The sequence below is a fragment of the Aotus nancymaae genome, unplaced genomic scaffold (assembly GCF_030222135.1).
Source record: "Aotus nancymaae isolate 86718 unplaced genomic scaffold, 86718_ANA_hifiasm-v0.15.2.pri h1tg000003l, whole genome shotgun sequence".
In the NCBI taxonomy this organism is placed as follows: domain Eukaryota; kingdom Metazoa; phylum Chordata; class Mammalia; order Primates; family Aotidae; genus Aotus; species Aotus nancymaae.
The window spans coordinates 67,452,198-67,469,487 of record NW_026988414.1 but is presented as its reverse complement, the minus strand read 5'-3'; the positions used below and the strand labels follow the sequence as shown (position 1 = coordinate 67,469,487).

Below are 17,290 nucleotides of genomic sequence, written 5' to 3'. Positions count from 1 at the left end.
ACTGAAGGAGCTTCCTGGAGGCTGCGTGGGCTGGAGCGTGAGCCCCAGGCTGGGCTGGGCTGTGCCTGCCTGAGCTGCAGAGGTCTGGCCTGGATACCTGCTCCTCCCACCCCTGATTTTCTGCCTCCCATCACTCTCCAGCTCTTCCTTCTACCATCCCCTCAGACTAAGCATCATCAAACACAGACTCTCCAGGCAGAAAGGGGCCCTCCCTGTCACTGTTCCTATAGGGAAACTGCTCAAGATCACAGAGCAGGTCAGAGGCTGCCAGGCCGGGACGAGAACACCCAGATCAAGACTCTTTCCTGCGCTTCAGGAAAGGCCAGGTAGGGTCTCCACAGCAGGAGATGGAGGAAGGTGAGGTGCGCGCCCTCCTCTGGTCACAGCTTGGAGACAGCTGGTCTCCCGGCTGCCCTCCTAGCCTCCCTTCTCTACTTGGGGTGCTTCAGTTCCTGGCTATTCTGTGTGCCTGTTTTGGCATGAGGCCCCGGTGCCTATGGTTGGATCATTAATTCTGGAGTGAGTGGGAGGTGCAAAAGGGACCCAGTTTAGAAAAAATGGGCTTGATAGGAAGGCCATAATCTGCCACCTGCTGGCTAGATGCAAGTTTCTACAAACTCCTCCTGGTCTTTGAATCTTGCCGTCATCACTGTGACCTTGAAATCCAAGATCTCTGCTCAGTGTCCCTACCTCCCTCCTCCCACTCGAGGCCCACTGTCTTTCCTTGTTCCCATGTCCCCTTCGCTGGATCCGCTCACCTGATTCGCAACAGCATCCCAATCCCGGGGGATTTGCACATAGAGATGGCTCTGGGAAGGGCAGTGCTTAACCCAAAGAAACTGTGTGCTAATGGGGGGATTCTGGGCAGTGTGACAAGCCAGATGCAAGGGAGGGGCTCTGGGACAGGAGCTTGCTAGAACTCCTCTCACCCGATCCTCTAGACACTCACCTTCTCTCTCTGAGTAAGGCTGACCCATTTGTGCTTGTTACTGAATTAAAATTCCAAGGAAAGACAGGCTGCAGGTTGTTCCCAAATAGGAAACACACATACACAGAGAACGAGGAGCCTCTGCCAACATCCCAGGCAGGCCTCTTCCCCTCCCTGCGCCGTAGCCCTGCAGTCCCTGAGCTGGCTGACCAGGGGGAGGAGAAGGATCTGGTAATGTTTCCTGTGGCCGAAGTAAGTGCCTCTGTTCCAGGCAGCCCCATCACGGCAGCCCTTCCAAGCAGGAAGGCTGGGGGGCGGGGGCCTGGAGATGGGGGTGTTTTCAACATGAAGTCATTTCCCACAGTGAAGCAGCAGCCACGTTCTGCACGGTCCACTGGCAGTCTGGGATGTTTGCCCAGCACCAGGAGAGAGTCTAAAAATGCCCAAGCCCATCTTGGGATCTCAGGAGGCTGGCTGGAAGACAACACAGGAGTCATCCAATCCCAGAATGAACTGCCCACTCCACACTGAACCCAGCCTAGAGTGAAGCTCATCCCACTCTCCAAGGGCTCCGCGTCCTGCCGGGTGATATGACGCCTGTATATAGACCACTGGCTGGAGCCCCTCAAGGGCAGGGCTTGCTCTTTCCCACGTCATGGTTCCCAGCACCTGGTCCTAAATAGATGCAGCTACTTGGTATGTGTTAAACTGACTTGAAAATTGGATTAAGTGTTGGGGTGGGGATAAAGAGTTGTAGGCATGCACAGGAGGATATGCTTGCTGATGGTAAAGGCATTAGGAACATCTCCATAGAAGAGAAGTGTCTGAAGTTTAGCCTAAAGTATCCTTACTTGGAGAAAAGAAGGGAGCAGACAACTGGTTGGGAGCATGGTAGTGGGGACAGGTTCAAACAGCCATGAACAGATCACTCTCCTACATCATTATGATAATTAAAGCAATGTGTTGGGCTAGGCAGTATAATTGGCAATGTGTAATTGGCAGAGGGGCCATTGTAACAGACTAGGCATGGAATATATAGCATATGAAGAAATTAAGGATGCATAACCAGCCAATGGGGAATTGATGAGTTATTCAACAAATGCAGTTGGGAAAATGGGCTAGTGGGGAGACAGAAAGTAAGTTCAAGCCCAACCTCAGACAGTGTACTAGGTTAAGTGATGATAAGCTGCCCCGTTGGGCTCAGAATTGGAGATTAGGTAGGACAGAGGTCTACATGAGACAGATCGCCTTATCTGTTCCCCGTTCCCCTGAGCCTCAGCAAAGGTGATCTTCTGTACCCAAGCCCTGTAGGAAGCCACCTCTGCTTCCTTTCTCCCAATAATTTTTTTTCTTATCGCTTGTGTTAGAGGATGAGGATTTGTCCCATCCTCTCAACTGCTGGTATAATGGAAACATAGGATAACATACCAGGAAGGGACCCTAGAAATTGTCCCATCCCCTCATTTTATAGATGGAGAAAATGAGGCCTGGGAAAAAAAAAGAGCCTTATTCAATGTTGCACAGCTAGTCGGGGGCAGAGCCAGGCCTGGACCACACCTCCCTCGTGTCCTGCCCACAGCTCCTCTGCAGCCTTTTATCCTTTCCTCCTCACCCCTTTTCTAAGACCCACACTGCTTTCCTCTGGCCCTTCTGAGTTTCCTGTGGTGTCCACACTGCCTGGGGCCTGTACACTTTGTAGCCTGACAACTCTTTTTTTTTTTTTTTTTTTTTGAGACGGAGTCTTGCTCTGTCACCCAGGCTGGAGTGCAGTGGGGCGATCTTGGCTCACTGCAACCTCCGCCTCCTGGGTTCAAGCGATTCTCCTGCCTCAGTGTCCCAAGTAGTTGGAATTATAGGCGCGTGCCACCACACCCAGCTAATTTTTTGTATTTTTAGTAGAGACAGGGTTTCACCGTGTTAGCCAAGATGGTCTCGATCTCCTGACCTCGTGATCTGCCTGTGTTAGCCTCCCAAAGTGATGGGATTACAGGTGTGAGCGACCGCGCCCGGCCCTGACAACTCTTATTCAAGACAGCCTTGAGCTGCTGAGAGAGTGAGGATATCCAGCCTCCCTGGTCTCATAATGGGCATCCTCCCAGAACAGACTCTGCCCAGCTCTGAGCCTGGCTGGGGACTGGGAGCACAGACCATCTCTGGCTCTGGACTCAGAAAATCCAGTCCCTGTGTATTTCCCCCCCTACACTGGCTGAGTGACCTCGAACATGTCACCACTCTGGGCCTGACTGCTCTTCTTGAAAACAGGGACAATCGGACCTACCAATGAGAGCTGCTATGAAGATCAACTGAGTCAAGTGTGTGGAATCCTGCCTGATAAACTGCAAGGCACCATTCCAATGTAAAGCATTGGTCTCACCCAGACCCCAACATGGGGCTACATAGAGACCAGCATCTATTGAATAACGCTAGAATAGTAGTTCTTAACTGGGAAGTGATTCTGATATCCCAGGGGATGTCGTGTAATATCTGGGGACATTTTTGGTTGTCTCAATTGGATGGGGGTTGCTATGGCATCTGATTGGTGGAGGCCAGGGATACTGCTAAATACCTTGCAATGTACAGGGCAGCCCCCACAGCAAAGAATTATCTGGCCCTAAATGTCAATAGTGCTGAGACAAATGAAAGTGTGAAATTATATCTGTAGGTACAGACGTGGGCTGTCGTTCCAGAAAGGCAAAGGGGCTGTGGGTGGGGAGCTGACCATCAAGGTACCATGGTGACCAAGATCAGGAACCACCCGGGATTAAATGAGATGCCCAGGTTTGATAAGTTGAAAACATTTTATTTCAATTCTATCCTTGGGAGGCAGCATAAATAATCACAGAAGACCACAAAGGTCAATGGGGAAGAAAAAAAAAAAAGCTCCAGAAATGTGGGGAGGAGGAGATGAGTGTTGACACTGTCTAGCTGCGGGGTATGGGGTGAGGAGCCCTACTGTAGCTGGCTGGGAGGAAGGAGGTTCTTAGAGGAGAGGCCCAGCTCACCTGGAGGGGCTTGGGTAGCCCTGGCCTCTGTGGATGGGATATTCAGTAGGGCAGCCATGGGAAAAGCAGGTGTGGAGTATAATGCGTCTAGTAGATCCTAGCTAATGAAAGAGAAGAGTGGACACCCATTTCTTGATTTCCAGATCTCACCCCAAACTGTGAATCTTCTGAGAACAGTGTTTACAAACTCTTTGTGGGTAGTGGAAAATGAAAGGAGGAAAAAAGAAGGAATAAGAGAAAATGTGTACAAGATCAAATGAAATGTGGCATCTCAGAGGTGTGTGACCTTGGGCCACTCCTCTCGGTTCCCTCACCTGAAGAAGGGTGTAGATGTGAGGCTCAATGAGATCTTATGTGTCAAAGGACTGCAGAAACTTTAAAGTGCTATACGGATGCGAGAGGCTGTGGTCATTCTACGTGCATAAGGCTGAAAGTGGCTGAGATAGCGGTGCTGAGACACACAGCACAGCCCCAGAAGCCATTAGACCCTGGTCTGCCTTCCCCAGGGCCAAGCTCCACCCTTCTCAGCCTCAGCTGCCAGGAGGACGAGGCTTCATCTCAGATGGAGTCCCCTGGGGAGGGTGGTGGTGACAGCCGAGGGTGGGGACCTGAAGGACCTAGGGGCACAGAGCGTGAGGGTCCTCAACTGGGCAGTGTGGCACATCGGCACTACTGGTGCTGGGTAGACGGTAGCAGTGGCTTCCAGTTCTCATTCTCCACAGAGACCTGGGCACTGGTGAAGCCCACCATGGGATTGGCATCTTGATGCAGCGGGAAAGGCCCTGGCCTTGGGGTCTGGACACCCAGGGTCCTGGCCGTGGGTCCACTGTTGACCTGCTGGGTGACTTTATAAGTCACTTCCCCATTGCAACCCTCAGTTTTGTCATTTGTCAGATGGGGACACTAATCCCTACCCTGCCTGGCTCACAAATTGAATGGGGAAAGGGTGTGCAAGAGCTTTGAAGAGAATCCTGGGGAAGGCAAGGGGTTAGTATGGCCTTGGAGAGCAATCCTCTGAATTCCCTGAAGACAAGAGGGCGGGAGGGGAAGAGACAGAAAGGAGCCGGGCGGCTTGCTGCCCTCGTTGGGTGAGGCAGGCTTCCGGGGCTGCTGAGGGAAGAGGGAGTGGGATGAAAGAGGGATCACTGCAGCCTGCAGCCCAGCACTTACACTGTGGTACCTTCGGTGATGCTGAGAGCTCCAGGTGGGAGTGCTGAGATGTCCTGGCAGCCCCCTTTGCAGGGGAAAAGTCCAAGTGCTAAGTCTAGCTGGTATCCTGCTTCCCCCTTTGCTTCCTGGTCCACTGAGATGGAGCCCCCCCCCAACCCCAGAGAGTCCGTAGTCTTCGCCCAGCAGAGGGGAAGCCTGGCTCCTGGGGTGGCAGGGAAAGGGGCTGCCGGTGGGGGGTCTCCAGGAGAAGCTGGAGACTTTTATTAGCATGAGGTCAGGAGGTCAGAGGTTGGCTTCCAGTTCTGGAGGTGGTAGGCGGGGGTCCTCAGGCTGGCCCCCGCTCCCGTCCTGGCTCTGTCTCTGGGTTCACTGGATAAGGGAGAAGTTAAGGGACGAGTAGAAACAACGGAGAGATCGGCTTAGAAAACAGCCCAGCTGCGGAGCTAACAGTTCTTGGGGCTGTTGCGCAAGTTTTTCAGTTCCAGCTGGAGCTGCCGAATGCGGATGTCCTTCTGGGCCAGCTCCTCTTTCAACCGTCGAATCTCATCCTGCTGCCGGAAGAACATTCGAAGGAGCTGGGGTGGAGGAAGAGAGGGGGCCACGGAGGGCCCAGGAGAGAGCAGGTGAGACAAGGCTTTCCCAGGTGAGTCTCCACCCGCCTGCCGCCCGTGCCCTCCCGTTGCCCCAGGCCTCCCACTGTTTGCTCCCCGTATTCAACCCCAGTCACTCATCACGATTGCACCTCTCCCGTCTCTAGCTCCGTCTGTGGCTCTTGCTTTCCCTTGTGAGATAGGAAACAAACAAAACCTGAGTCATTAATTGATTCAGGATCACGGAAAAAGGAATGACCAAAGAGTCCAGTTTTCCAAATATCCCAAGCTTGTCCCTTTCTGGGTCCTGACCTAAGCTTTTCTTTACCATTAGATTAATAGGTGTATTAATTATTACATCTATAATACATGCTAATAGATGTATAATAATACATAAGAATAGATGTATCATTACATGCATTATATGTATTGTTACATTATTATTGATAATTTATGTATTTATTTATTTTTTGAGCCGAAGTCTCACGGAGTCACCCAGGCTGGAGTGCAGTGGCGTGATCTCAGCTCACTGCAACCGCTACCTCCCGGTTCAAGTGATTCTCCTGCCTCAGCCTCTGGAGTAGCTGGGACTACAGCCATTTGCCACCATGCCTGGCTAATTTTTTTTGTATTTTTTAGTAGAGATGGGATTTCACCATATTAGACAGGCTGGTCTCGAACTCCTGACCTTGTGATCTGCCCACCTCGGCCTCCCAAAGTGCTGGGATTACAGGTGTGATCTGTCACGCCCAGCCCATACTTAGTTATTTATTTTTGAGACGAAGACTCACTTTGTCTCCCAGGCTGGAGTGCGGTGGTGTGACTTTGGGTCACTGCAACCGTAGCTTCCTAGGTTCAAATGATTCTCCTGCCTCAGCCTCCCGAGTAGCTGGGAATACAGGCATATGCCACCCCACCCAGCTAATTTTTGTATTTTTAGTAGAGACGGGGTTTCGTCATATTGGCCAGGGTGGTCTCGAACTCCTGACTTCAAGTGATCTGCCCGCCTTGGCCTCCCAAAGTGCTGGGATTACAGGTGTGAGTCACTGCACCCAGATTGTATTGATAATTTAGAGCTTTCTAAGATGCTTTGTATCCTTCTCTTCTTAAGGAGGCTCAGTATACAGAATGGAATCTAGCTTTTCTCCTACTGATGAGAAACTGTGACAAGAATACCAAAGTTTGCACTGGGCAGGGATTCATGTACTGGGTGGGCATGGGCAATGCATAGCTATCTTGGCAGATCTTCACTCAAACGACTCACTGGTTTAACCCGCCTCCATTTCTCCTGTAAAACATACTGACAGATGCACAAGAAATGCTGAGCCCTGGAAGGCAGCAGGCTCCTTGCGGCTCCTGCACACCTGAGTCAAATGTTACCCACAGTCAATTGTGTTTGGTCTCAAACCTTCTGGTGTGAATGACATTTGTTATTGTAATTGCATAATTTAATGAAATATGATATAAACTGATGAAATGAGCACAAAAAGAGAGTTGCTGTCTTTCCTTTTTTCCTTTCCTTTCCCCCTCCCCTCCCCTCCCCTCCCCTCTCCTCTCCTCTCTTCTCCTCTCCTCTTTTCTCTTTTCTTTTTTGAGATGGAGTTTCCCTCTTCTTGCCCCAGCTGGAGTGCAGTGGTGAAATCTGGGCTCACCACAACCTCCACCTCCTGGGTTCAAGCGATTCTCCTGCCTCACCCTCCCGAGTAGCTGAGATTACGGGCATGTGCCACCACACCCAGCTAATTTTGTATTTTTAGTATTTTAGTAGAAATGGGATTTCTCCATGTTGGTGAGGCTAGTCTTAGGTGATCCACCTGCCTTGGCCTCCCAAAGTGTTGGGATTAGAGGCATGAGCCACCGTGCCTGGCTGAGAGTTGCTGTTTCTATAAAAACTTAATTAAATGCTTTAGAAAATCTTGATAAAGGTGATGCTAAAAAAGATTGCAGCTGAACTGGGTGTGGAAGATCTGGTCCTAAGAGACTGGAGAATATTCTATATCTTGACTGATGGTGGCTGCATGACTGTGTGTTTGTCAAAACTCTTAAAACGACACACTATGAAGGATGAATTTTACCATTGGCAAATTATACCTCAATGTCTCAAAAGGAGATGAGGGAAAACATTGTAAAAACTAGAACTTTGCTTTCAGATGGACTTTAAATTCTTTTTCTACCTAAAAGAAACTGAAACTGGAGGCTGGGCAAGGTGGCTCACACCTGTAATCTCAGCACTTTGGGAGGCCACGGCGGGTGACTCACGAGGTCAGGAGTTCAAGACCAGCCTGACTAACATGCTGAAACCCCGTCTCTTAAAAAAAAAAAAGAAACTGGAAATGGAAATGGGAGTTAAGGTGTGATTTGTGTGAAAGACATGGCAGATTCCAACCAGGGAGGGCCTCCTTGAAGAAAAGGTCTTGGTCCTGCATCAAAATATGCAAAATGAATGTATATGTTTTATTTTCATTATTTATTTGTTTTTGAGAGTGTCTTGCTCTGTCACTCAGGCTGGAGTGCAGTGGAGTGATCTTGGCTCCACCTCCTGGATCCAAGCAAGTCTCCTGCCTCAGCCTCCTGAGTAGCTGGGATTACAGGTGTGCACCACCACACCTGGATAATTTTTGTATTTTTAGTAGAGATGGGGTTTCAGCATGTTGGCTAGGATGGTCTTGAACTCCCGGCCTCAGTGATTTACCTGCCTCAACCTCCCAAGGTGCTGGGATTACAGGTGTGAACCACCGCTCCTGGCCATGATTCCCTCCTTTAACTGACTTAAAAAAGTATTTTTTGTTAACCAACAAACCACCAGTCCCGATGACATCTGATCAGAGGGATGATACACTATTTGCCTTTGCACTAAATGACTCTACACACTTTGTGTCTTCCGAGTTCTCAAAATTTCTTTGTACTGTTTTTTTTTTGGTCCACTTTTGTCAAAAAAACTGCTTTATTAGGGTGTAATTCACATACCATAAGATTCACTCATTTTAAGCATCCAATTCGGTGATTTTTGGTAAAGTTATTGAATTGTGCAACTGTAAGTCTTTTCTCCTGCATCAAGCTGTCAGCTGTTTCCTCCCACTTCGATCAATGTGTCCACCTTTGACAACCCCATTTTCTTTTCTTTTCTTTTTTGAGACAAAGCTTCACTCTTGTTGCCCAGGCTGGAGTGCAATAGCACGATCTCAGCTCACTGCAATTCTGCCTCCCAGGTTCAAGCGATTCTCCTGCCTCAGCCTCCCGAGTAGCTGGGATTACAGGCTTCCACCACCATGCCTGGCAAATGTTTGTATTTTAGTAGAGACAGGGTTTCACCATGTTGGCCAGGCTGGTCTTGAATTCTTGACCTCAGGTGATCCACCCACCTCAGCCTCTCAAAGTGCTGGGATTACAGGTGTGAGCCACCACTTTCCTTGGGGTTGATTTTAAAGCAAATCCCATTTATCACACCATTTCATCCAGCCCTGAATATCTCTCTACAACGGCATACAAGCATATTTTACGTCGATTATCAAGTTACCTGCCAATCTCCCCCTTAAGACTGTGAGGTCCCAGAGGTTAAGAAGCCTTATTTTTATTAATAATAGTGATAGGCAGGCCAGGCATGGTGGCTCACGTCTGCAATCCCGGCACTTTGCAAGTTTGAGGTGGGTGGAACACCTGAGATCAGGAGTTGGAGACCAGCCTGGCAAACATGGTTAAACTCCGTCTCTACTAAAAATACAAAAATTAGCTGCACATGGTGGTGCACACCTGTTGATCTCAGCTACTCAGGAGGCTGGAGCAGGAGAATCGTTTGAACCTGGGAGGCAGAGGTTGCAGTGAGCTGAGATCATACCACTGCACTCCAGCCTGGGCAACAGAGTGAGACTCCATCTCAGAAAAAAAAAATAGTGATATCATAAGTTGGTGGTATAGATGGCTCCCATGTTATCCCCTGTCCTCCAGCATGGGCTGGCCCTAATAGCTTACTTCGAATGGACAGAATAGGGCAGAAGTGGTGGGATACCACTTCCAAGATTAGATGACAGAAAGACTGTAGCTTCCATCTTGGGTGCCCTCTCTTGCTCTTCTGCTCACACGCCCTGTTGTGAGTTGCCTTATGGAGGAGTCCACATGGCAGGGACCCGAGGGAAGCTCTGGCCAACAGCCCAGGAGGAACTGAGGCCCTCAGTCCAATAGCCCCTGAGTACATGAGTCCTGCCAGCAACCACCCGAGTGAACTTGGAAGCAGATCCTTCCACAGTTGAGCCTTCAGATGTGACTGCAGCCCCAGTGGACAGTGTAACTGTACCCTCATGAGAGATCTTGAGCCATGGGCATGCAAAGAAACTGTGAGTTAATAAGTGTTTGTGGGTTTAGGCCATTAAGTTCTAGGGTAATCTGTTACACAGCAGTAGGTAGCTGATACAGCTGACCTTTTTCTTCGAACACTAAATATGGGCCAGGAAGAGTGCTAGACACTTAGGAATTATCTCTTTAATATTCATAGCATTCTATATCCCTATTTTACCTCAAGGAAATGGACTTACAAAGGTCAGGAAACTTGCTCAGTCACAGCCAGGAAATGACAGAGCCAGAATTCAAATGCAGGTGGGGCCAGGCAGCCATCTCCGTTTCAGCGGTATTAGGCCTTATGTCTGGCACACCAGAGGGCACCAGGACAAGGCCCTGCTGAGCCGCCCTGAAAGAGCTTGCTTCTGTTCCAAGTGGTACAAAGAGCACCTTCATAAGAGCCAGTCTCTTCCTCAAAGACTGGCAGTGTCAGACCCCGGCACTGCTGCAATGCCAGGGAGGGAGAGGCAGGGCTGTGATGCAGGAGGCTAGGCTTGCCCCTGTTAGTCAGGAATTTATAACTCCTGGAACACCAAATGACAGCAATGTTCTGAAATGAATTCATGAGGAGGTGCATAACTCCGTGGGTTAGTGAATTTGAGGTGTGGGGGTGGCGTGGGGAACCCATATCTCCAGACATCCCAGCTTCTATTTATTGGGGTCACAGTCATCAGAAGCCAATATCAGGCTACTTATGGCATTTGTCATGGAAAGAAAAATGTCTCAGAATGGAACTGGCTTAAAGGCCTGAAGCCCATAATTGAAATGTAAAGGTCTCGCTCTTCCAGGACCTGTGGAGGTAATAACTTATATTCCTTACCTCGTTCTCTGTCCGGGGTGGGACATTTTCTAATAAATCTATTCCGTTGACCACAACACTCTTCTTTTCTTTGATGGGAGCCTTAAATACCATTTTTGAGGACTTCTTATAGCCTTCTTTCAAAGACATCAGCACGGGATCTAAAGAAGGCAAGGGAAACGCTCTCACCGCCGATCCCATGGACTGTCAGGCAATGGTCCAGCAGGCTGGGCGGGAGGGAAGTTCGAGCAGGGAGATAGGCAAGGGAAACTGGGGCGAGCTGTGCTGAAGGCAAAGGCATGGGCATGCCTCCTGTCCTCTGTGGAGCCCAGACCCTGCAGTACCTCGGTTGATGCCTCCCAGCCATTCATCCGGGGTCAGTGCTGGCTCCGTGCCTGGCGTCATTGGGTAAATGTCTTCCTGGTAGGAATCTGACTGCAGTGGGAGGAACAGGAGAGAGGACAGAGGGGCTGCTGGGAAAATCCCTACTCTTCAGTCAGACTCTTCTCACTGACCTCCAACCACGCTACCTGCTCTCCTGCCTCCATGGCTTTGCACTGTGTCTCCCTCCTGGAAACACCCTCCTGCACTCATGAGCAAGCCCAGTTGTCCCCGCCTGAGAATGCCCCTCACCCCAAATTGGGCTTGAAGACCCCAGTCCACAGCACATCTCTCACCTGGGCTTCTCCAGGCTCGTGGTCAATGGTGAGCAGGCTGGGATGCGACGCAGGCCCCCATCCCAGAGCCCAGCCCAGCCCCACTTACCCTCCGGGGCACAATCATGGAGATGGGCTCAATCAGGCCCTTGAGAGTCACCAGCTTGTAGAAGCGGAACACCTCGCAGGCTGACACATCCAGCCCGTGCTTGGGCATGACCCCTGTAACAAGCGGACATGGCTCCATGGGGTCCCAGGAACTGCCCCTCAGGGACATCACCCCATGATGTTCTGGGCCAGAGGAAAGGCTGAGGTATGTACTTAGGGTTGGAGGCAACAGCCCATGCAGAGGGCAGAGGGTGGCTTCTTCAATAAGTCTCTGTCTCTGGGTGGTCACCTCTCAAGCTCCTTGGGCCAGACCTGCCTCACCACAGTGCAAGCTTCAGAACTGGACCCTTTGGAATTGGAAGAAACTATAGAAACCTTTGAATCTAGCCCACTCCCTTTCTAGATGAGGGTCCAGAGAGGGTCAGAGGGCAAAGGGCTTGTGGGAAGTAGAAAAGTTCTTTTTTAAAGTTTCCTTTCTTGTTAAAGAATAAGTGTGTTAATAACTTTGTTAAGCCCTAGCCTATGTAGCTTTTAGACATGCCATGCTTACAGGCGCATGGTACATTCTATGTCCTTGTACTTTAACCAAGATATCTGTGCTGGATGTGCTCACAGGCCTGTCCCAGCTCTCCATCACTTTTACCTGTTTAGAAAAGTTTTAAGTTGTTAGCCAACTGGGTTTTAGTTTAGATTGTGAGGTCTGGCTCCAGCCAATGGAGATCAGACACAGCAGTAAGGACGACTCCAAATGTGTAAGGGATAAATATGTTTGGTTTTCCTTTGTTCTTTGTACTCTCGTGGCAAGATGGCTAGTGAGAATACCCTTCCTGCAGTCCAGGAAGTAAAAATTGCATTGCTGAAAGATCCTTTGTCTCAGTGCTGATTTTTCTTTGTGGCATCGAGCATCTATTTCCAACATCTGTTTCCAACAGGGCTACCCAAGGTCACAGAGCACAGCAGGGGCAGGGCCACAGAGCCCATCACCCTCTGAAATGGGCAGTCATCCCTAAGCCTCCTGTGTCTCCAGGCCTGAGAGAGAAAGGAGGGAGAGGCCATTCCCCATACACCCTAGAGGTCTGGACACAGCCCAAGATTGCTGTTCTGTCCTGTGTCTCCTAGAACCAACAATGTGTGCACATGTTGCCTGTGTGGGTTCACTAGCCACGTATCCCTAACAGCCACATCTGCTGAACATCTATTATGGGGATGAGGGGCAGTGTGGTGCTAGGAGCACAGCTCTAGGGTGGACCAATGGGGTTTGAATCCTGACTGTGTCCCCTTTCCATCTGGGAGTGCTTTGGCAAGTCACAACTCTCTGAGCTTCTAGTTCCTTGGCTGGGTCGAGGAGGACAATAGTGGCCCCACATGAGGTGGTCAGGAGAACATGTACCAAGATGCTCATCAACTGCCTGGCACTGTGACGAGCACAGACAACATTCGTTTCTTTCCCCGTATTGTGAATATGAGTTAAGGCTCTGCCTGTCCTCCACTGGGCTGGAAGCCTGCACTTTCAGATAAAGGAACTCCAGGAGCTAGAGGGAAGGGGTGAAATGGTTGCCCAAATGGGATTAGGAGCCATCAGATTGGGTTTGAGTTCTGTCTCTTCTACTGAGCAGATATGACCTGCCTCGGGTGAGTTGCTTAACTTCTGTGAGACTACAAAAAGTGCCTAGGTCACAGCAAATGCTCAACAGTGGTCACAGGTGAGGAGAATGAGGATGAGGATGAGATGAGTCATCCTGAGTCCTTCCTCCTCTCCTCTCCACACCTCCATATCCCATACCTTAGCAAGTCCTGCTGACACTGCTTTCTAAACATCTCCTGGATTCATCCGGTTCTCCCCGTCTTCATTCCGTCCACCTATTAGGCTCTCTTGCCTGAAAGTCTACAACTGCTTCCTAAATGGTTTCCCTGCCTTCCTCCTGCCCCTCCCAAATCCATTCCATTCTCCCTACCAAAGCCAGAGCAATCTTTTTTTGTTTTGTTTTGTTTTGAGACAGTCTGGCTCTGTTGCCCAGGCTGGAGTGCAGTGGCACCATCTCAGCTCACTGCAACCTCTGCCTCCCAGTTTCAAGCAATTCTCCTGCCTCGGCCTCCCAATGGCTGGGATTACGGGTATGCGGCACCACACCCGGCTAATTTTTGTATTTTTAGTGTGGACAGGATTTCATCATTTGGCCAGGCTGGTCTCAAACTCCTGATCTCAGCTGATCTACCTGCCTCGGCCTCCCAAACTGCTAGGATTACAGGCGTGAGGCACCGCACCAGGCCAACAGAGCAATCGTAACTAACATTTCAGATCACATCATGCCGTCTTGTCTCCCACCCAATAAAAAGAACCCCGCCACAGTGATTTCCTGATCAAATGCAAGCTCCTTTTCCAGGCTAATGCATCCCATGGATTCAGCCCCTGCCCGTCTCTCTGTCTCCTGACACCCTCCCCGCATCTCTTGCTAGCTCACAGAGTCTACCCCAGACTCAGCCACTTTGGCCTCCCCTCTGTTCCTAGAATATGCTAGGCTCATTCCGGCCGCAGAGCCTTTGCACTAACCATGCCCCCTGCTGGGACTGCTCTTTCTCTTCCCTATCTTTCAGATCCCAACTTAACATCTCATCGTCACAGAGAGGACTTCCCTGACCAGCTGTCTAAAGCAGCCCCCAGTCACTCCCTGTTCTAGCACACCATTTGACTCTCTGCCTAGAGCTCATTCCCATCCCATATTTCTCTCATTTGTTTACTGCCTGTCTCCTGCTCAGTGGAATGTGAGCCCCACGGGAGTAAGGCCATGTTCTGTTTTACTTGCCACTGTACCCCTAGGCTTAGTGCCGGGTCTGGTACACAGCTGGAACTCAATAACTGTTTGTTGAACACCTATGTGAAGGAGCAGGAGGAGCCAAGTGCTCTGCCAGGCACCTTGCACCTTGCCCTTCAAGGTAGGTTTGATTATCCCCATTTTACAGATGAGGAAACTGAGACTTAGAGGGATTAAGTGCACACTTGAGCCAGAATATAAACCCAGGTCTGACTCCGAAGTCCAGGCTGATTTTTATACTATTTGATGCAGAGTGACAGTGGAGGTGGGGATGACAGCGTTGGGGAAGGGTAAAGTGGATGGAATGGAATGGTGATTGGGACCTCAGACATCTCTTGGCTTCCATTTTGCTGTTGGTCACTGGAGTGGGCTCTTAGCCCCTTTCAGCTAGAACGTCCCTGAAGCTGGCCCTCAAGCCCTGTCCTCAACACCAGATCCATAGGGAAAGCAAGCTAGACTCCAGCTCCAAAGAGGAGGATCACCCACAAAGGCGGGAACGGGGGGTGGGGGGACTCTGATAATAGATGTTTCACTGGATGGTTTGGACCCCAAATGTGGAGTTGCTGAATCATATGTACTACCAGGTTGGCTCAAAGAAAGGAGAAAGTGGTGGGAGAATGTGAGGACTCACTCACTATAGCCTGCCAGTCCCGGAGCCCTCTCTGGGTTTCTGCCAGAGACTCCAGGGAGCTTGGGGCTGCAGTCACAGGAACCCCTGGAACTTCTTCCTGCTCTATCAGGCAGAGTTGCTGCCGGGGTCTGGGAGTCCCAGCTTCCTAGAGGCTCAGGAAGGGACCTGTGCCTAGACCCCACTCTGACCTTCAGTTACTGGACCACCTCCCACCATTGTCATCGCCACTGTGGGCTTCAGGCCCCCCATCTTCGATCAGGAGTGCAGACACAGAGCACATGCCAGCAGGCTACTGCTGATGGTGGATGTGAGCACGGCGGGGTGACAGCGCCAGTCCAGTGGGCAGTGACAGCGCCAGTCCAGTGGGCAGTGACAGCTGCAGCAGGGCCAGCTCTTGCAGGTTCCGTTCCCACTTGCCCGTGAGCTGTGGCCTTCTGAGCCTGATTTTCTATTTAAGGGAGAGGGTGACCCATGGGCCAGATACCCTCCAGTGCACCAGTGCACCAGCCATGGCAGCCTCGGGCCCCTTACCTAGGCCTTTCTGCGGGGCTGGGGAGCGGAACTCCATGAGGTAACTCAGGTAGGGCTTCTCAGTGCTGATCTCGTAGTACCGGATGTTTCCATCGCCCTGGGGTCAGGAGAGATGAGGTGAGGAAGGTGGCAGGAAGCGAGGGCAGAGCGGGGCCTGGTCCCAGGAGCCAGCTGAAGACAGTTCCCCACTGTGCCTCATGGGTGGTTAAAAAAAAACAGGGAAACCTGGCTTCTAGGTTCCTAGTGGGTTCGCCACAGTGGACTCCCTGAGGGTGGAGAGGTGGAGGTGGATGGGCTGGTGTGTGTGTGTGTGTGTGTGTGTGTGTGTGTGTGTGTTTGTGTGTGTAGACAGCCTTTCTGACAAACAAGGCTATATTCACCAAGGCTCTCCTGGCAGGTATCTCAAATCCCACCATTTATTGCTGACTACACTTCAGGCTCTGATCTTCGTTCCGGTGTAAAAGCCCACTCCAGCTCACCCTTGAGGGAATTCTTGGTTGCAGACATTTCAGTAAGAATGGGTGTCAGACTTGAGGGCAGGTGTGGATGGGAGAGGTGAGGCCCAGGAACTTGAGTTGGGTCAGGGGATGCCAGAGAGGTTGGGCTGGCTATTGTCAAGTGGAGGGGCAGGTGCAGGGATACAATGAGGGATGGGCTCTCCCACAGGCTGCCCTGGGCCCTCCCCCACCTCCTACTACCTTTCCAGCCAGGTAAAGCATGTGAGTGTCAGCATCATAGAAGGGGAACAGGAGGCCAGAGAGTCCATCAATTTCCTCTTCAATCATGGGCATGGACAGGTCCTCCTGAGGGAGAGGAGTTGGTCTGAGCCTCTATGGAGGCAGGATGGCATACCGCTCCCCAAATCCCAGTGAGTCCCCTTAGGACTGCAACTACTTCATGCTAAGTCCTCCCCTAGGTGTTAAAAAGCCAGTCCAACGGGTAGTGGTAAGACTGACTTCCTTGTCAAGAAAAGCAGCCAGGGGCAGTGGAGAGGGTCTTACAAACAGGAGGCAGGGGACTTGTTTTCATCGTCCCCAAACCTACTACTTGCTATGTGTCCCCAGGTAGGTCTCTGATCTCTCTGGAGCTCAGCCCCCACCTTGGAAAAAGAGAGTGAACATCTTGCAGATATGGCTGACATTGTCCCTTGAAGCCTCCGTACCCAAGCTCTGCCTCTGGGGGTCTCTGTCTGATTTCTCTGCTGTCAGAAGCTGGTCTGCCGGCCCAGGCTCCTGACTTTCTGAGCAAGTGACCTCTGAGGCAATGATGCTTCCTTTAGCCCATACCCAGGAGGCCTCCCCATGGCTGACCTGGTCCCAGAGGGCAATCTGTCTCGTGTTCCACCTGGAGACCCCTGTCGTGAGGAGCCGCTTCATGTTTCCCAGGAACACCACCCGGTTCACTCTGTGGTTTTTGCAGTTGGCCTCCTGGTAGGAACAGAGGGAGGTGGTGAGCCAGGGTCCCCAGCATGTGGGTACTGCCGTGGGATGAATGGTGACCCTGAAGAGATATACTCATGTCCTCAGCCCTGGCCCCTGCGATTGTTTCCTTATTTGGAAAAGGGTCTTTGCAGATGTGGTTAAGCTAAGGATTTGGGATGAGATGACCCTGAATTGTCCAGGTGGATCCTGGATGCCATCATGAGTGTCCTTGTGGAAGAGAGGTAAGATTACGCGGACATGGAGAAGGTGGCGTGACCCTGGAGGCGGAGACTGCAGTGACGTGGCCAC

The 17,290-nt window shown here is 50.9% G+C and overlaps 1 protein-coding gene across 8 annotated transcripts in view; it reads right to left on the bottom strand.

Moving 5' to 3' along the window:
• Nucleotides 1-3,680: 3,680 nt before the first annotated feature.
• The window catches only part of CORO2B (coronin 2B), a 148,470-nt gene continuing 134,860 nt past the window's right edge, over nucleotides 3,681-17,290 (bottom strand). For all 8 annotated transcript variants that reach the window (XM_012451351.2, XM_064382072.1, XM_012451355.3 and 5 more), the window contains exons 6-12: nucleotides 16,871-16,987; nucleotides 16,259-16,363; nucleotides 15,561-15,657; nucleotides 11,587-11,699; nucleotides 11,166-11,256; nucleotides 10,843-10,982; nucleotides 3,681-5,675 (exon numbers count right to left, since the gene is read on the bottom strand). In XM_012451351.2, coding sequence (XP_012306774.1) covers nucleotides 5,544-5,675; nucleotides 10,843-10,982; nucleotides 11,166-11,256; nucleotides 11,587-11,699; nucleotides 15,561-15,657; nucleotides 16,259-16,363; nucleotides 16,871-16,987 — 795 coding nt within the window. In that variant the 3' untranslated portion in view covers nucleotides 3,681-5,543. The remainder of the gene's footprint in view (nucleotides 5,676-10,842; nucleotides 10,983-11,165; nucleotides 11,257-11,586; nucleotides 11,700-15,560; nucleotides 15,658-16,258; nucleotides 16,364-16,870; nucleotides 16,988-17,290) is intronic.